General features: G+C 41.2%; 2 protein-coding genes across 3 annotated transcripts; both read left to right on the forward strand.

Annotated features, from left to right (window-relative positions):
- Positions 1–2,789: 2,789 nt before the first annotated feature.
- On the forward strand, positions 2,790–14,254 carry rev1 (REV1 DNA directed polymerase). Of its 2 annotated transcripts, none has more exons than XM_023405344.2 (22): positions 2,790–3,108; positions 3,881–3,956; positions 4,628–4,760; positions 5,717–5,885; positions 5,990–6,529; positions 6,669–7,507; positions 7,851–7,949; positions 8,068–8,184; positions 8,334–8,460; positions 8,566–8,694; positions 8,779–8,933; positions 9,020–9,139; positions 9,236–9,456; positions 9,559–9,731; positions 9,847–10,076; positions 10,158–10,351; positions 10,443–10,712; positions 11,277–11,376; positions 11,485–11,684; positions 11,833–11,983; positions 12,121–12,223; positions 12,322–14,254. In XM_023405344.2, exons 2-22 carry the CDS (start codon positions 3,891–3,893, stop codon positions 12,431–12,433), a joined length of 4,248 nt encoding a protein of 1,415 aa, XP_023261112.1. In that variant the 5' UTR covers positions 2,790–3,108; positions 3,881–3,890; the 3' UTR covers positions 12,434–14,254. The 2 variants fall into 2 exon arrangements, with proteins under 2 accessions (XP_023261112.1, XP_023261111.1); XM_023405343.2 differs by having other exon boundaries at positions 2,791–3,108; positions 11,485–11,690.
- A 1,464-nt stretch (positions 14,255–15,718) lies between these two features.
- txndc9 (thioredoxin domain containing 9) lies at positions 15,719–20,052 on the forward strand. Its single transcript, XM_023405339.2, has 5 exons — positions 15,719–15,801; positions 17,064–17,270; positions 17,867–17,985; positions 18,376–18,630; positions 18,743–20,052. The coding sequence occupies exons 2-5, from the start codon at positions 17,097–17,099 to the stop codon at positions 18,861–18,863; spliced, it is 669 nt and encodes a 222-aa protein (XP_023261107.1). The 5' UTR covers positions 15,719–15,801; positions 17,064–17,096; the 3' UTR covers positions 18,864–20,052.
- The last annotated feature ends 72 nt before the right edge of the window (positions 20,053–20,124 follow it).

The following is a 20,124-nucleotide window of genomic DNA, read 5'->3' on the forward strand; positions in this document are numbered from 1 at the left end:
TTGACAGTAGTAATCCATCAATATTTTTGAGAAGCTCCATGAGCATCTCACTGAATTAATGCTCTTATTCTCTCATAACTCTGTTGGCAGGATGCTTTTTGAATCAGTCATTCAGGCATTCATGTAGTGATGCATTTGTCTTGGAAACGAAGTGGATCCCATAGATTGCTTCTCTCCTACTCTGGCTTTCTTGCTACCACTGACAAACACACACCCACTAGGCGTGAGTGACTGTGTGTGATTCAGACTCATTAGTCAGTCCAGTTGTGCTCTCTCACACTCTCTCTTTCTCTCTCTCTGACTCTCCATCACTGCAACTACACTTCCTGCTGCACAAACACAGAAGTCACACATGAAACTTCAGCATCCGATGTCTGGTACCATAGCAACAGAGAACAACCAATAAGGGGGCTCTTCAGGACACAACAAGGCTTGGGTCAATAACATCCTAGTTTCTTTGATTTTATGAAATGGGATTCTTTTCAAACTAATCCAGCACACGATTAGAGTTTTTTTTATTTCCCTGGACTATGATCTACTTTACTCTAATGTCCTTTACTAGAATTAATTAGTTAATTGAATTAATTCATTTATCCTTTGCTGTCTTTATTCATCTAAAAAGAGATAAATCAAGGGTCAAATTGGTTCAATTCAGATCAGGCAAGCCATCAGATACAAATGAGGCTCTGAATAAAGATTGTATCATTTTTCTGTGCTTCCCTGGTGCTGGCTCAGTGACCTTATTTCACTGCATGATAAATGAATCCATTCGTTGAGCAGCTGAATGACGTTGGAAATGCACGTAACGTGAAAATAAATTCAAATGTGCTATTTTTTTTTTTTTTTTCTGACTCTAGGCTACAGGAGTATTATCGTCACAATGGGAGGTTATCGAAGCGGACCACCATGTCCACAGCCTGCACTGCTGGTTCGTTCATCCGGCACGTGTCTCTGCGTCACGGCCGTTGGCTGCCTATGTGTGCCGGGCCGTCTGAGGACAACCGTGCTCGGAGCCAGACAGTACACACAGCAGACAAAAATTAATAAATAAATAAATAAAATCCTAGACTGCTCTGGATCGACTGCCTCAGTAGGCAGTGTGGGCGCATTAGCCCTCTGCACTCCCGATATAAAGCACAGGTTTTCAAAGGTGAACAATCAATCAGTGTGCGATTGCCAACGGTTACTTCAGCATCAAACAGCTTCACACCAGCGTCTCACCGGTTTCTGTCGAACACGATGAGTAAACTGGTGTGAAAGTATCAGAGTGGGTGGTTTAAAAAACTGTACAGAGCTTCCAGGATCTTTTAAACTGTCAATTCAGATGCCATGGACTCAGTTGCCCGCACAGTGGCGGCATTACAGCACAACTTGAAGCTAAAAACACGAAGCCGGGGATCAGCTGGGTCAAGCTAGATAAGAAAGGGCGACACGAGAAACGGAAGTTGAGCGTAAATTATACACACCTTTTTCATTATTGAAAGTATTTGTGTCTCCAATTAATCAAAGATCTATCAAAATATTTGTCCAAATAAAGTTATTTCTAATGTCTTCCTCTAAATAAATTGTATGTACTTTTAAAAGCAAAGAAATGGAAGAAAGTAACAAAAATCCAATCTAGGACTCTTACTGACTGTTCATATTCAGGTATCTGAATATGACACTGTGTTTCTCTAAAAAACATTACAAATCTGTCCAGAATATCTCAGTATGTGAACAGTTTATGAACAAGTGCCATCTAGACTCAGTTTCTTCATCACAAGAACTTTATTGTGTTCATTTTACTTTATTGGTTACCCAAGCTGTGTGCCAGTTGACTTCAGTTGGCATAGTGCTGACTAGCTAAAAGAAAACCAGCTAATGTACAGGCTTATCACGTTACATTACGTTATTATTATTATTATTATTATTATTACAAATTACCGTTTGTCCGGTTGGAGAGACTGTAAATACCTGATGTCACCCATAGTCTTTTGAAAAGTGATTTTGAAGCTCAAAGTGGGCAGCTCTGCCTTCACGAACGTTAGCACAGCTATATGGGGTCTTGCAAAAAGACTTACCTAAGGCTAATTCATTAGCTGGCCAATTAGCTAGTTAACGAGCGAAGCTAACAAGACAGGTATGGTGAGTGACACTCATATTTGCCATTAGTGTTAACATATAAATAAAAGAATACAAACATTTTACTCACCTTAATAAGCAGGAGCACAGACTTCCTCGTGTTAGTCAATTAACACAACAAGCCATATTATCTGTCCGGTATTTGTCCAGCACAAAACCACAAACACGGCCAAGAAGTCAGCTAGCAGCTAGACACCAGTGGCTAACCAACTCTGACGGCATCCGCCTGTCACTCAAAGTCACAACTCCCTCAATTCTGTATACCTTTAAGCCTTAATAAATTTTAAACGGATGAGTTTCATAAAAAAATCAAACCCCGCACAGTTGTCATAAAGGGGGGAATTAGCTATAGAGACTTACAGCGATTTTTTTACCAGGCTGTAAACATATTTATTTATGGTGTAAAGTTGGGCATTGGAGTCTCTGGGGATTGACTCGCTTTTGGAGCCAGCCTCAAGTGGCCATTTAAGGAACTGCAATTTTTGGCACTTCCGTATTGGGTTAATTTGTCAGCGCTCGGTGTTGCCGCTTGTTAAATATCCAGCTACTACATGAGTCTTGTATAATTGTGACAGCAACTGGATTTAATTAAAATTAAAATGTCCGCTTAATCATGAAATATTTTATTTTGAAATTTTTCGCCGGAACTGGTATGTTTCGCCTCACTCGCTTTACGCTCACTGCGAGAGGAGAAAGCAAAGGGACCAGATCAGGCGGTAGAAATGGAGAGCAGAAGGATTGGGGGGGTGAGCGAAAACGTTGAAGAGACATGGCGTGGCTGCAGGACAAAATAAGGGGATCTCAGTTCACCTAAAGGAGTTCTCTGGGGCAGGTCAAGGCAGAGGAGTCGAGCTAACAGTCTGTAGGATTTTCATTTCGCTTTGCTTTGGTCTTAGCTCGTCTAATCAGTGCGCACACAACGTGTGTGCTGGCCAGTATCTGCAGAGTGAAGTCTGTGGCTAACAACCCAGTCTGACAGGATAAAAGGTAAAACCAAGTGACTTCTGTTTGCGAACAATCTCTCAGGACCGTTGTTTGTTTACAACATTGATTATCACCGCACGGAAGTTTCATAGTAGTCACATACCGTATCCATTGTTTGGTAGCTAATTTTGCCAGCATTGTTACGGAGTGCAGGCAACACACTTCTACTCGTATTTTTGCTTGCTTGAACTGACATGATTTTACCGTCGTGCCGTGGCGCAGCGACATGCATGATTAACTAGCTAAGCATCGTTCAGAGTAGCCAGGCTAATGTTAGCATGAAAGATGTGACAAAGTGCCACATGGGGCTCTGTTGTAACCTCACGTTAGCTACCTGTCAGTGGCAGGGGACCTGCCCGGGCATGCCCTTGGACACTAATATTAACCCCCTAAAGCATACAACCAATAGCACAACATTTATGTTGAATTGACACTTCTCCAGGGAAATGAATTCATAACATAACAACTATAAGTATCAGTCGTGAACAGTGTAACTGCTAGTCTGTGTCTTTTGGCTTGCACCTGAGAAAGCTCTGTAAACAAACAAAAAGCACCACTCAGGAATTGTTGACCTCTCCACAATGTTACAGCGTAATCTCAATCTACTTTATCCGTAAATTGGTAATTAAAATAATATTGTCATCAGCATAATTTTAGGATGTATGGTAAGTGATGTGTGTGCATCAGAAACACATTAGTCCAATTTGCTCTTAGCTGAGCTCAGCTTCGACTTGTATTGTTCATCGTTGCTGAATAGCTCCTTTTGTGCTTTCAGGTAGCTCAGTATGAGTCGAGATGGGTGGGCAAAGAAGAGAGCCAGTGCTAGTGGTGACAATGGTTGGGCTGAAAGGGTGAGTATCGCTCAGCTCATTATAACCATCAATGCTGTGTAGAAATTTACCCCACTGTCAAGAGTTAAAGGGATGCAGTGGGTTGAAAAGCTATTCATAGTGCACTTTACAGCAAACTGTCTTCTCATTGTAAAAGAGCTGCAAACTGATCACTGGTAGTTGTTTAAGTAGATAAAGGTTAGCCTGCCAAAGTTGTACAGCTGCTGTGACAGGAGCTGCATGTAACCCATATCATTCTGTAATAACAGTAATATAAACCATACAGGCTAGACAGTAATTAGACTGTTAGTAGACAATAACATCTGTGCCCTAAAATGGCAAAGTATTTTTAAGCCACACAGCAACATGTATACATGAGCCATTCCTTGAATGTCATACACACTGATAGGGTCTGTATAGTCTGCAAAGGAAAATGCACACTGGAACTCAGGTTTGTAATATGTGTAAATTAAGTGTGTCAGAAAACAAACATTTTTTGTAAAATTTCAGTGGGTTTTTCTTTTTTTTTTGGATATTGTGTAAACCACAGAAATATTTGCATATGTGTGTCAGTAATATGGTTTGATCTGCTCAAATGTGACAATTTCAGCTCTTGGACTCTGCACATGTAGTTGTGGATGGTCTGAAAGTGATTTACCCTGTTCTGTCACTGCTCTCCTTTTCGTGTGCAGGGCGGCTACATGGCTGCCAAAGTCTCCAAGCTGGATGAGCAGTTTAAACTTGATGCCCCCAGGGAAAGACAGAAGGAAGGCTTATGCTCCAACATCTTCAGTGGAGTGGCCATTTATGTTAATGGTTACACAGGTAATGCTGTCTAATGCATATCTCTAGTTTATCTTTCTTCTTCCTCTCACAATGTCTTCCCAGTATGAAAGACAGAGTTGTAATGTAAAAGTTAGGAGAATGTCCCAGAGGAGTATCAGAAGAGAAATAAGCATTCTGCATGCTGTTTTTTTTTCTCATTGATTTAAATTGCATTTCTCTCCTCAGTCAGTGGTATGAAAAAACATTATTCAATTTTCAATATATTGAACAGATATATTGTACAGAACCATTATCTATTAAAGAACCTTTATAGTTGTCTGAAGTTGTGAATGCTCTTAATGGTGTGATTCTCATGATATTCATTGTCATGGATACAGAAATTGCCACATAAGTTGCATATTAGTGGAAAAAGTAATTCAAATGCAGTCTAACGAGCAAAGATCCTGCCATATGTATGCACTATGTCTGACTACCTTGATGCATTCATAGCATTGTGATTAGGTCACTGGGTACTGCCCAGTGTCTGATGGGAATAGCATTGTGTTTTGCCAGTGTCAAAGTAGCACAGCTTAAAATGTCACATTAAAATGAATCATGAAAGAAATCACATTGGGGGGGGTTGCAATATACACCAGCCACGTCATTTGATGTGTGTAAATTGACATGCATAGCACACACTGGACTAAATCATACAGATAAAAGACGTTAACGTACGGTAGCCTGGACGTGCTGATCCATGGAGTGAATGTGATGAAATTGCTGCTTTTCTTGAGATTTGATAAGACAGTGACGTATTCTGACAAGTTCATGTGCTTCAACTCGTTACGATGTGTGTCAAGATGCTGCGGATATTTGGATTTAAATAGCAAGTAATGGGTGCAGATGTACTGAACCATGATTTTTGCTGCCGGTATGTGTTGTCTCTTAGTAAGCTGACATTATCATTGTCTTATTTATTTTTTTATTCATTTATTTATTTTTTTTTTTGTGAGCAGAACCAAGTGCAGATGAGCTACGCAGACTGATGATGCTGCATGGTGGCCAGTTCCACGTCTACTACTCTCGCTCCAAGACCACCCACATCATCGCCAATAACTTGCCCAACAACAAAATTCAGGAGCTCAAAGGGGAAAAGGTCATCAGGCCAGAGTGGATCACAGCCAGGTGTGTTCAGTGGGAGTCGTACATTTCATGCGTTCTCTTGCGATTGTTCATACAATTTCTATTTTACAAGACTAGCTAAAAAATTTGTGTTAATTTTAAAACAGTGTCGAGGCTGGGCGTCTCCTGCCTTACCTACAGTACCAGCTGTATGCAAAACAGAAAGGCCCGCTCTTCCCTGGCATGACTCTGCGCCAGACCTCAGAGATCGCAGGGCCGAGCCATGCGCCGCTGCCGCTGAGCGTCCATCAAAAGCTTCACCTGCCACAGCGCAGCGTTCAGCACTCTGTTCCCAACCATGAGCAGTCCTCATCTAGCTACCGGAATAACTTCAACCCTAACCCCAGCCACAATCAACTCTACCAAGGCAACGTCCAACCTCAGTCCATCAAACACAGCTCTGCAGCTTGCTTCATTAACCCCCAAGCAAGTCACTTAGCATCAGGTCACCTTAATATAGATCCCAGACACAGAAGCCCTTCACACACCCACCCACTGTCTAAACCAAGCCCCACAAAGCCCCCACCGTCTACTCTTCAAACACCTCATCGCATTCTCCAGCACCAGAGAGCTGGCCAACCACAACCTCAGACCAACTCTTCTTGCAACACACGGCCGAGTGGCTGCAAGGAAGTAGAATTAAAAGTGTAAGTATGTGAAGTTATTAGAAGGGAGAGATTATTTGTCTGTTGTTTTTTGTTCCTTTTGAATTAAATATCGTTTTCCCATGTAACTTGAACATATTGTTACATTGACACACTAAGCTATCATCTCTTTACCTCACAGAAACGGATTATTGCAGACCTCACTGGATTTGATGAGCCATTCAAAAATGAGCAAAATGCAAGAGTGTGGCAAAGGAGATGTTTTCCCACAGGTGGTGAAGGAAGCACCCCTGACAAATGGACACACTCATCTTGTTAATGGTGCCTTAAAGCCAGGGGACCTGTCTCCTGTTGCAGATCAACCCTCTGTTGACAAGGAACTGCCAGAATGCAGAGTTAAGAGTCCAGAGGATAAACCTCGGAGTCCTCCAGTACGTTTTCAGACCAAACATGACCCGTATGAATTTCCCCACAGTCCTCCGAAGCAAACTGACCAGTCCTCTGTCTTACTGGAGCAATTCAGCTCACCGGGAGCCAATGAGAGACCTAAACCTCTACTACCCACCTACCAGGAGGCCATAAAAGCCACAGAAACCCACCTACACCCAAAACAGCTCCAGTTATCCCTTCAGGTTGATTCAAATCCAGAAAAGACTCCTCCTTCCCCTGCATCTCGTTCTCTTTCATATTCTCCAATTCGACTGAATGGAAGTCACCACAATGCCTTTTCATCTAATCCTGCCTCAATCAACACAACCAACGTAACAACCAAACCCGATCCTCCCTCAGACAAGTCATCGTCATCGTCAAAGTCCTCAACACAGCTGCTGGCACAGACGGGTGATTTGATCTCCGAGTACTACTCTCACTCACGTTTGCACCAGATCTCGACGTGGAGGAACGGCTTTTCTGAGTATGTCAATGAACTGCATAGCAAACGAAAAGCAGCAGGGGGTGCCTCCTTTCCTGGGAAAGACCGACTGAGGAAATCTGTGGTCCCACGCTCTTCAGACAGTCAAGGTAGGAGAGGAAGGTTGTTGCCTCTTTTCATGTTCTTCCTTTTTGGTTGTATTTGGCCGTCTTGGTGTCTCGGTGGTCTAAGATGTGAACAGTGTATTGCAACTTCCCAGATGAAATTCAGCTGTAGACCTTGGTTCTCTCTTCTCAAAATGTGTCCTGTCACTTTACTGTGAGCTGTCCACAATGTCAGTGTCCCAGCTTATTTATGAGTGTACTCATGACACTTGTGTTGCCCCTTTCTGTCCAACTGGGCTTCTTGGGATGAGTGTGCCACCTTGCACACCCTGCATTGTTTTGTTTTGTTTGTGGGAAATCTCCAATGATGGATGTCTTTGTGTGTCAGGTACATCGGCATCTGCAGCTGTTAAATCTTGTATTCTTCATGTGGACATGGACTGTTTCTTTGTGTCTGTGGGGATCCGACATCGGCCGGACCTCAAAGGTGAAGCAGCCTTTTTCTATTTATATTGTGTGCTGTCAGTGAGACCGCGGTTCATATTGTATTCATATGCAACACAGGCACCTGTTACATATGGTTGAGTTTGTGGTTTTTCTTGCAGGAAAGCCTGTGGCTGTGACCAGCAACCGTGGACAGGGCAGAGTGCCCCTGAGACCCGGGGCCAACCCTCAGGTGGAGCAGCAGTACTACCAGAGGAAACAATCTCATCCTCAACCAGGTGAGACTGTCATACTCCACCTGTTTGTCCCAAACAATCCCGTCCTTGACTATCACAGACCTGGCTCACTGTATTTCCTGCATTTTCTTGTGCATGTTTTACTTAATTGTAACCTGCTTGACTAAGTGTACCCTTGTTTGGCCTCTCAGAGAGGAGTGATGAGGATTTACACAGAACTCCTTCACAAGAGAGTCCTGACTCCCACACCAACGGAGTGGACCAGGATGTTGATGCGCTATCAATGGCAGAGATTGCGTCCTGCAGTTATGAGGCTAGGTAAGACATAAACACACACTCATGTACATCTTGAGGATTTTAAACTGCACGGATATCTGTATTTTGCGCCAAGCCAAATGTTAATAAATTGGTTGTCTCTCACAGACAGGCAGGCGTGAGGAACGGGATGTTTTTTGGCAAAGCGAAAAAGTTGTGTCCCTCACTGCAGTCTGTCCCGTATGATTTTGAGGCCTATAAAGAGGTGGCTCTCACCATGTATGAGATACTAGCTGGGTAAGAACAACTCTACTCACTTCTCTTGTCGTTTGAATGCAAAATGACTTGAAGCACACCTTCTCACTTATTTACTCTTTGCAGTTTTACCCACGACATTGAGGCTCTGAGCTGTGATGAAGTGTTGATAGACGGTTCTGCTCTGCTCGCTGAGTTGGGCACCAACCCAGGAGATCTTGCCAAAGCTATCAGAGCAGACATCAAGGAGAAAACAGGATGCTGTGCTTCAGTCGGCATGGGTGAGTTTATGTTTATCCTATTCTGTAAAATAGATCAAGACAATGTTTGGAGTTTACAAATTCAAACTGACTGTTCATCTGTTTAGGGTCCAACATCCTGTTGGCTCGGCTGGCGACCCGAAGGGCCAAACCAGATGGGCACTACTTCTTAAAGTCTGAAGAAGTGGATGATTTTATCAGGGACCTGCCAGTGACCAGCCTACCAGGTGGAATACAGCACCACCTGCTGATCATGTCCATTAATAACAGCTTTTGTGAGGTAGACGTTTGTCAAAGTGATTAATGTAATTCCTTTATTTTAGGCGTTGGGCCTGTTATGGGCAGAAAGTTGGCTGCGATGGGTGTGAGGTCATGTGGGGACCTCCAACAGGTGTCTCTGTCTCAGCTACAGAAAAAGTTTGGACCCCGGACTGGACAAACCCTGTTCCGTTTCTGCAGAGGGCTGGACGATCGGCCTGTCCGCTATGAGAAGGAAAGAAAGTCTGTCTCAGCTGATATGAACTACAACATTCGCTTCACAAGGGTTAGACAGAACTTTCTCCAGTGCCATATCTTCTTTTTTTTTTCTTTATCTTCTCTGCATTTCCACCCACCTCTCTAACCCTCTTGTTCTACCACTCACCAGATTGATGAGGCAGAGTGTTTCCTGACTAACTTGTCTATGGAGGTGCAAAAACGTTTACAAGAAGCAGGGCTGCGGGGTCGCAGAGTTACCCTTAAGGTCATGGTACGCAAGGTTGGCGCTCCACTGGAACCGGCTAAATACGGTGGTCATGGCATATGCGACAACTTAGCCAGGTAGGAAAGAGACTGTCATCCCTGTACGTTACGAGGGATCGATAATGTCATATTTCTATTGCTTATCCATGTCACTGTTTCTCTGTAGACTGATTTATATGTCTCCTGCTGCCAGGACCGTGATGCTCGTGCAATCCACTGACAGTGGTCAGCTGATTGCCACTGCAGTCATCAAGCTGTTCCATGCCATGAAGCTGCAGGTTCAGGACCTGAGAGGAGTTGGCATCCAGGTTCAGCTGCTTGAGGGAAATCACTCTGTCCCCCAGGACTCCACAGGCCACCGGACACGCTCCATCAAAGAGATGTTGCTAGGTCAGGGACTGAATGCCCGATCCGACAACAGAGGTTTGTCAAAGGTCTTTGTGTTGCAGCTTGTATCTTTTGTATCGTCTATGAAATTAATTGAGTTCAAGATCAATGTTACAGGTGAGGCAGACAACAGCACACATCAGGAAAAGACTTTCTTGGCTACAGTCCAATCATCTGGCTCATCCCCACATCCTCTGTCCTCTCCTGAGCCAGTTCCTGGCACAAGCAAAGACCAGCAGGCATGCAGACGAACTCCGAAACACTCACGAGCACGTCTCAACCTCAGCATTGAAGTCCCCTCCCCTTCACAGGTAGCGGCTTGAAGGATAGTTCTGATAAAGGGACTGAGAGCTGATCAGTGATGCAGTTTGATTAAATTGTGTTAAATGATCATTTTCCAAGGTGGATCGTTCTGTGTTGGAGGCCCTGCCTGCAGAGCTGAGAGAACAAGTGGAGCAGTCATGGACGCATCGGGACGGGAGACAAAACAACCACCGTTCACCCAGCCCACAGCCCTCTGCTCCTCTTCCACAGCCTCCCTATCTGAAGTCTTGTCCAGCCTCACCTCCTCGACCTGCACTGTACACTCCTCCTGTAGGAACATTGGTTCTGCAGATTCCAAACCAGCCAGACAGTCCGGGAATTGTACTGGAACTACCAAACTTCTCACAGGTAGAGATGCGTCGGGTTGAGATTTGAGATATTTTAATATTTAATATTACTGGTAATGAAATTTTACAGTACAAGGAGCAAGGAAAATCAAATATCTCATTACATTCACAGAAACTTTTCCTTGTGTTAAAGACATTTAGGTCGATAAATCATGTTTTGAAAAGATGTTTTTCAAACAAAAAAAATGAATGCAGACTGTAACAAATAGATCTGATTTTTACATTTTAATATAGCGACAAGAGACAACTTTTTGCGGAAAAGGGAAGAGACAAGTTACATTTGGACAGCAACTATTGGGGAAAAAAGGAGCTTAATAGATTATATAGCCCTTTGGTTCATTCATCTGTGTAACTATTCTCATCTTCTGTGTATGCGTCTGGGCCACATTGGCAGCAGACCATAATGATCAGTCCAGATGTCCATATTTTCCCAACCATGTCCTCCCACTCTTAAGCCTCCATGTGCTGGCTGTATTGGATAGTCTCAACAAAATATACAACACTGAATTCATAGTTTGTGACTTGACATGCAGCTTCACATAGTCTCTTGACTCTCTGACTGCAGGTTGATCCAGATGTATTTGCTGCCCTTCCCAAAGAGCTCCAGGAAGAACTGAAGTCCGCCTATAACCGCATAACAACTGTACAGCCTCAGTCAAAAATGTGTAAGTCCTCAGGTGAATTAGTTTCAAAGGAATGCCTTTTGTTTTCTCCACTCTCAGCAGCATGCATATTCTCTACACCTAATCTTTGCCCTCCTTTTTTCTCTGCAGTGGAACAGAAGAATCCACTGCTGCAGCTAAAACAGTCAGGAGCAGGAATTGGCATTGGTCGTGTCAAGCGGCACTACAAGAGAAAAAATGCAGTGAGTCCCATTAAAAAAGGACCGTCCCCTACAAAGAGGCGTCACACAACAAACAGCCCTGCCAAAACCCTACCACCTCTTATAACATCACGGGAACCAATAAACATGGTAAAGGTGAGCCAATAAAAACATACATGTCTCATACATACATGAAGATCTTTTTTGTGGTGGCTGTGTATGAAGATGGACAAATATATGGTTGTTTGGAACTTGACCTACAGTATCTCCCCAGTTTAAATTTGTTTTCCCTTCCCAGACTGAAAATGGTCCCTCCACATCCTCCTCAAAACCAGACATCCAAGAGTCTCTGTCTAAGTTCATTCCTCGTCCTGCTCCAGCATTAGCTGGAGCCTGCGACTTGACGGACATTAAAACACTCCTACGGGAATGGGTCACCACCATAACAGGTATACAGCCAATTATGGCTCAATAACAGTGCCAGCACGTGTAGTGGCTTCTGTTTGTGGAATTGCAGAAATCTTCCTTTTTTTTTTTTTTTTTTTTTTTTTTTTTTTTTTTTAAATCACTGCTTCTTTTTTCTTAGAACCCATGGAGGAGGACATCTTGCAAGTGGTGAAATACTGCACTGATCTGATTGAGGACAAAGATCTGGAGAAGTTGGATTTGATTATAAAATATATGAAAAGGTAAGTACTGTACAGTTTAGCCTCCTCCACTCCTCTGGGTCCACCTCTTTGTTGTTTTCATCTATTCCTTCTGTTGCATGTTGATCTTTTCTTCACAGGCTCATGCAGCAGTCGGTGGAGTCTGTTTGGAGTATGGCTTTTGACTTCATCCTAGACAACGTTCAGGTGGTTGTACAACAGACTTATGGTAGCACCCTGAAGGTAACATGAAGAATGAGGGATTCTGTTTTCACTGTGTTACCTTTTAACCACTTTTTGTTTTGCTATGTTTACAAGGTCATCTGCAGTACAAATTAGGACATCTAAATGATGATTTCTATCCTTCCAGATTGTGACACCAATGCTGCATCTGCCAGTTATTTACTTTACAGAAACATAATATGAGAAAGTGTTACAAAACCCATGGCAGTATTTGATGAGAGTATGTACAGTACATTGTTTTCTGTACTTGCTCTTTAAGGGACAGGTAACACAAACTGAAGGGCAGGAAAAGCACTTGGCGTAGAATCTACTCATCAAAACCCAGACCAGTGATAATTGTAGCAAATTTTGGAAAATTCATCAGTTTTCATATGGACTTCTTCTTGAGATAATGCCAAGACTCAGTTCCACACATATGTGAAATTTTGTGTTAAAAATTTTGCAGGCAGTTCCTCACTATTTCTTACACGCCAAGTCCAAACCAGGTCTTGTAAGAGTTTCAATTTCTATTTTCCTGGTGAGTATTTTCCATCTCACATCACAACTGACTTCCCCTACTTGTCCAAGGATTAAACAGCATTATACGGGCACATTTTAAGGTTATTCTTTTGCACTTCAGTCAGCCTTGGTTTAAAATAATGACAGGGGTAACCATAATCATCATGTTAAAACAAAAAGCATATTTTAGTGATTTTGGAATTGTTAAGTCTTGTTGCACTCCTCAGACATCAAACCTATGATAATCTCAGAAACGGAATAAGTTATCTTATTTTTCATTTGTTTCTTTGGTGTCCCATGCCACTTATACTGACCTGTGAAATATCTACTACTGCTCTGTCACAAAAAAACAGACAAAATCTAGTCTGGTGCATACAGTAGTATATTTTTTTCTGTCTCTTGCAAAAAAGTGCCAAACCCTGTTATTATAACATGTAAATAATGTTTTTAAAGATCCTTGTTAAAAGTTTTAAAAGAAAAGATGTATGTAGAGGGCTTACCTCTTGTATTGTTTACATGTAGTGAACTCTTAGTAACCGTCTTTAAATTGTAAATCTTCTCACTCTAATTGTATGTGTTCCAACATGGAAATCAGAAGTTGGCCAAAGCACTTCATATGAGGTTCACTGTTGATTCTCAGTAGCACTCTGATTTCAGAGGATGTTACCTGGGGTTATGGCAATCAATAAGTAGCCTATGCATCTCTTTTTTTCACTAACAAGTGAGATGTCCCCTCAAGATAATGTAATATTTCATACAACCTTTGTACTTGGAGTAAAATCTTGGTATTCCAGTTGTTTGTCACTGGTTTCATAAATCTGAATATTAAAATAATGCTGGATTTGCATAGGAACAGAAGGTGTGATTTTTAACTCTGTAACCCATTTTGTGTACTTCACATACTGGAGACATATGTATGGCTTGTGGCTACATCATTGTATTTCTGTGAAGTTAACTGTTATGACGGCGATGATGGTGATCAGAAGTACTCAGCAGATGCGGTTGGCTGGCTGGCTTGTGATCTCACCACGCAACACATGATGTGTGTGCTTGAAAAGTTTGTTTAAAACAGTATCCCTATATGCAAACCAAATCAAGCTGTTGTGTTTTTTTAACTTGTTGAAATGAATGTAATTCATAATGTGCAAGTCTCCATTCACTTTCAAGATGTTGCTTCTCTTCACCTGTCATATCTTTCCAGAAGGGAATGGCCAGGAGCTAAAATTGGCCAGTCTTGTCTTCTCTAAACTGGCTTGTGCCTGACGACCTTAAGCTGTGAACTTGTTTGTAAGTTTTCTAAATCTTGGTAATAAACTGTAAACTCTGTATTAATTAATTTGTCTTAGTCTGTTATTGAAGTTGAAACCTGTCTGAAAAGGGTGGAAAGACTGCAAATAGTGAAGAATGTCTAATATTGAAAGATAGGTTGTCCATCAAGTGTCTCTGATCTGACAGTGAGGGACCTATACAGTACTGTGCAAAATATGTAGGCACTTCAAGTAAAATGAGGATGCTTTCATAAACAATGCAATTTATAGTTTTTATTCATCAGTTAACTTGAGTTAAATGAAAAGACTTAAATCAGTATTTGGTGTGACTAACCTTTGCCTGTCTCCTGGGTACATTTGCACAATTTTTCAAGGTACTTGTCGTGGCATCTCAGAGAACTTGCCACAGTGTTTCTGTGGATTTAGGTTGTCTCAGTGATGTGTCCATGATGTTGAGATCAGGGCTCTGTGGCGGCTAGACCATCTGTTGTGGGACTCCTTGTTCTTGTCTATGACAAAGTTCTTTATGACTCCAGCGGCATGTTTCATGCATTTCATGCTACATTCATTGTTCCAAATAATAGACTTGTGTGAAGAAGAATTATGTGAATAACAGTTTGCACACAATGAGAGCTTGTTGATAGAATTTGGATAGTTTTACTGGTAACTTTGCAATATTGTAATTACATCTCAATAAAAAATGAAAGACTCCTACTTCTTTAAAAATGTTGTGTTGAATGAAATGCCATAATGAGTTTGTTGCTTTTAAATATTCTTTTATCCATTTTACCCTAAAGATATTATTCAAGTCCACGATGTCAAGTAAATCAAAGCTACCTCCATAATTAGATCCAGAGAGCACTGCTTTCTTTAGATGATGGTGCTTATTGTTCTACACAGAGTTTGTAAATATGTTATTAATGTCTTTACACATTGAGTCATGAACATTGAGGGAAATAGCAGGGTATACAAAGCTTGAAACCACTTCAGCCTTAGTTAAAGAAACCCTTCCTAATATTAATAGATCTCTTTGAAGCCATATGTGTAGTTATCTCATGTTATGTAGTTATGGATGTAGTTTTTTTTTTTGTTTTTTTTATATTGACCAAAGGAAATATACAGTAATTCAGGTAAGGCAACTGCACAGAAACTTTAACTTAAAGGCAAATATGAAAACAGTTAAAATGTTAGGAAGTAAAAATTAAAATTAAATAAAAGTAAAGGGAGAAAAAAAGGTACAGGGATACATAAATACATACATAAATATTAACATTCATTCAGAGGTGATAAGGGAAAAACTTTCATAATTTTCCAAACGTTTATTGTTCTTTTTGTTGTTTAATAAAATGAGTGACTTGAGTAGATAATTCAGTTCTAGTTCTAGACTAAGAGAAAAGGTGAACATTTAGAAATTGATATGGCAAATTTCTGTTTGTGGAAACAGAATTTTGCATTTAGAATAATGAAGTTAAGCGCGCCATCGTTTTTGATCGTCATAGTAACAAAACCGGATGTAGTTTGTTTTGAGGCTGAGCTTGGCCTGCTGTGGCGTCACATCCGGAGCAATCGTTTGCATTTCGCGCACGAAGCGGACACCTGTAATTCCTCCAGGTAATCATCTAACGGTAGCGTGGTTATGAGTCGCCAAATTTTTATTTTAACACCACAGATCGATATTTCTTATGCTCGAGGATTTTCCTGCCATGTCGGTGGGAGCGTTAACATCTATGACACTCGCGGGGCTAATGTGAGCTAGTTAGCTGAGCAGGCTAACATAAGAACTAGCATCGTCTGGCGTTAGAATCTTTTTCCTTGGTTACCAGCAAAAGTTAGTACCTAACTACATTTCTTGGTTTACTGGTTAGAATAATGTAATGCATAATGTGTAATGTAGTGCATAATAAAGCAAAAGGGGAAGAGTTGGGCGAAAAACAGCCATAACTACATAATATACAGAAGCTAACAACCGGCAGAAACAAGGTGTGCCCAGTCTCCCCCATGGCTTTGTCTTCGCCTGAAAGTCGCTGCTCAGTCTGACAGCTTGTAGCGTCGCGTTTTTCTCAATGACTTGACGGTAGCATTACCCGAGGATCTTACGTTGAAAGCCTGGTCGTTCACACAACTGCTGATCTAAATAAGATGCTGCGTTGCTCATGTCGAGGCAATTCTCAACGTAGTTAGCCAAAAGCTAAAGCAGTCTAATACACCAGCCCTGCAATAATTCTTGAAGGTTACTGTGTTTTTGTTTAATCATTTTAGAGTTGCGTTTCTACTATTTTATGAATGGGGATAGAATTAATATTATAAACACTGATAACACATTTGAAGTACAACAGCACAACAAACTGCAGTCCTCAACAACTCTCAAAAACGTGTTCAGCAATAACTAAACATTATAGCTTTCATTTATTTTCAGCATGGTTTACTTAATTAACTTTTTGATTGTTTTTTTTGTTTTTTTTAAACAATCAATGATCAAATGTTTGCCTGCTGCCTCTTGTCGTGTGCAGTGGATGTGTAATAAATGCGCAGTGAAGAAGAGCAGAGCTATGTGCCGAGGCTGCAGTGAACAATTATTTTCCACCCATTCAGACTTTCCACAGCCCAAAGTGACACCTTAAAATTGCTCAATTTGTCTGTCCACCAGTCCAGAACTCAAAGATATTTCATGTATGACAAAGGAAAGCTCATATGAGAAACTTAAACAAGCAAATGTTTGAGATTTTTGATTTAAAAGTTGCCTTAAGTGTAAATCAATTATCAAAGTAGTGAGTGCATCACGGCTTAATATACAGAGTAGCAAAGTCACAGATGGGTTTAGTGTAAACTGGAGTTATTCTTCAGTTTACTTTATCTGTTCTTCATCCCCTCAGGTTCTGAGAGAGTTTCACACCTTGCGGGCAACCATGGCAAACCAATCGATGGATATCATAGCAAAGGTTTTGGAGCAGTCGGCCAAGCTGGTGGAGGAGCAGGTGGATGCACAGTTGACCAAACTGAATGAAATGGATGAAGAAGATCTAGAGAGGCTGAAGGAGAGGCGATTAGAGGCACTTAAAAAAGCCCAGAAACAGAAGCAGGTAGGCGGGCGGTTGTCTTTTAACTGTTTTATATTCACTCTCTGATGTAGTGAATGTTGCTGTTTTACTGCATAACACACCTAAATCAGATGAAATTATGCGGGACATTTAGTTAATATACTTCTTGCAGCACGAGCAACACTGACATCACATATATCTAAGCCTGCTGTGGGGAGTGATAATAATCTATTGCATTTCTTGGAAGTCTTTTGTTATTGTGACGGCCATCAGAAAACAGAAATTTATTCCTGTTCTTTTTTACAGAGCACTTCTGGAGATCAGTTTTTATCCTTATTAGAGATTAGAAATATTTTTTGTCTCGAATAACAGCAAATAAAAACATAATGGAAACCAATTTTGTAACAGAAAGTTTCGGAAAAGTAATCAAATTTTACACAGGGACCATGATGGGAACCCTGGACTGATTTATAGACTAGATCCTGCTTTGGAACTTATCTATACATCAGGAATCGAAGTGGAATTTTCTTGGGGAAAAGGGTTTGCTGTTGCTGGCTTCATGTTCCCATTGTACATCACGTTTTTCTGCTATTTGAGATCTCTTGTTCTGTTACTCATCTTAGTTTTCTCTCTTTAAGGAGTGGCTGTCTAAAGGCCATGGGGAGTACAGAGAAATCCCAAGTGAGAAAGATTTTTTCGGCGAGGTCAAGGACAGCAAGAATGTTGTCTGCCACTTCTACAGAAATTCCACCTTCAGGTGAGTCCATAGCAAGTATTTATTTATGACAATGAACACCTTTTTGTGACGAAGCGACAGGTGTACAATCAGAAATGAAAACTTAGTGATTAGTCAATCAATTGATAAGTCAGTTCACAGTAGTATTCAGTAATGAAAATTATGAAATGAAAATGTTATTTGCAGCCTTAACTTAATCACTTTTAAGAATGCATAACCATGTAATTTCAAGGAGTCAGTACATTACTAACTTTTACTTCATTGTGCTACTTAACTGTTATTAACATGATCACATTTCTCTGATGTTAGATATTTTCTACAAGTTAATTTCTTTGTTTTTGCATGTTAGTAGCTACAGTTTGTTCTCATCGGGCTTCTGAACTTGTCACATCTTCTTTCTTTTACGTATAGATGTAAGATCCTCGACAAACACTTGGCTATCTTGGCAAAGAAGCATATCGAGACCAAATTCATCAAGCTGAACGTGGAAAAGGCCCCATTTCTGACAGAGAGGCTGCGGATCAAGGTGATGCCCACGCTGGCTTTGCTGACAGACGGAAAAACAAAGGACTATGTGGTTGGATTCACTGACTTGGGAAACACAGACGAGTTTCCAACAGAGATGCTTGAATGGAGACTCGGCTGTGCAGATGTTATTAACTACAGGTGAGACACAGACTCCCTCCTTCATCTTTTAAGGCCTTTATAGCAGGTGCTGTTTAAAACAATACTGTTACTCTACACTAATTTCAACACTACCCTTTTTCTCCTGTCCCAGTGGTAACCCGATGGAGCCACCCACAGTGACGCAGAGATCAGGCACAAAGTTTACAAAAGTGGAGAAGAAAACCATCAGAGGTGGAGGTTACGACTCAGATTCAGATTCTGGAGATGACTGAAAAGCGCTGACAGTCGCCTGGTTTTCTCTCTCAGGGCTACCTCATTAAAAAAAAAAAAAAAAAGTCAAGCAGAAAGCCCGCTTTAATTTTCCTCCTCTCCTTCTCTCGCTGACTAACCGATTCATTACAAATTTCCATATTTTAAATCAAATTATTTTATGAAAGTATAAAGTTTTAGTTTCAGCCTTATTTAATGAATGGTATGCCATGTTTTATATTTGAATAACTACATAACGGCATATAGACAGGTGAAAAATGAAAGGAAAACCCAACATGAAGTGTCTTAGTAAGGTGTTGGGCCACCAAGTGCTGCCACAACAGCGTCAGTGCTCCTCGGCATTGATTCTACACATCTATGGTGCTCTACTGGAGGGATGAACACCATTCTTCCTACATATGGTGAGCGCTGTCTTAACATGTCGGTCCAAAATCTCCCATAGTTGTTCACTGGGTTGAGATCTAGTGACTGCGAAGGCCACAGTATATGATGCATATCATTTTCATACTGATCAAATCAATGACCCCTCATGCCCTCCGGATGGTTGAGATATGGTATGAGATAGTAAAGAAAATGAAAGATTTACCACTCTCACTAAAGTTTGCTGACCTCTTCTCTAAGGAGACAAATAGAACCAAACCATGCCAGCAAAATGCCCCCCCCCCCCCAGGGCATAACGGAGCCTCCGCATCCACTCACTGTAGGGGTCAACTATTCAGGCCTGGCTTTTATATACCTGCCACATGACTGGATGTACCATGCAGTGTACCTGTGTGGAAGCATCTGCATTTGTTATGTGTCTGTACTTAGTCAGCTTTTTCCTTTTCATTTGTTACCTGTCTGTACATGCACTTCAAAAGAGACATTATACATCAAATTGTGGAAGATATGTTTCACTGAGCCACTGCTCAGGTCATCAACTAGCTCTTGTGTTTTTTTTTTGTATTCTTGATTTTGTCTCTCTATTGGCTAAAATCCTAAAAATTTGTCTTGAATTACAGGCGTGCTCATTTAGGTATTTCTGTTTATTTCATGTTTCCTTGTGACTGAGTCTGATGTTTGAACAGAAACCATGATGCATGTGAGTGCCAAGATCATCTTTTAGCATCAGATTACATTTTCACACGACGTTTCCTTGTAGCAAGAGTGTGACTTAACCTAATGCAGACTTAATAAAAAGTATAAAAGGTCCTTTGATGCTCCTTTGATTTCGTTTTGCTCTTCTATAGATTTAAGTATTGCTCTTAGATTAAAGTTGAGTGG

The sequence above is a fragment of the Seriola lalandi genome, unplaced genomic scaffold (genome assembly GCF_002814215.2).
Source record: "Seriola lalandi dorsalis isolate HSWRI2012SDOR001 ecotype SW California unplaced genomic scaffold, Sedor1 jcf7180002054272, whole genome shotgun sequence".
NCBI classification, from domain to species: Eukaryota; Metazoa; Chordata; class Actinopteri; order Carangiformes; family Carangidae; genus Seriola; species Seriola lalandi.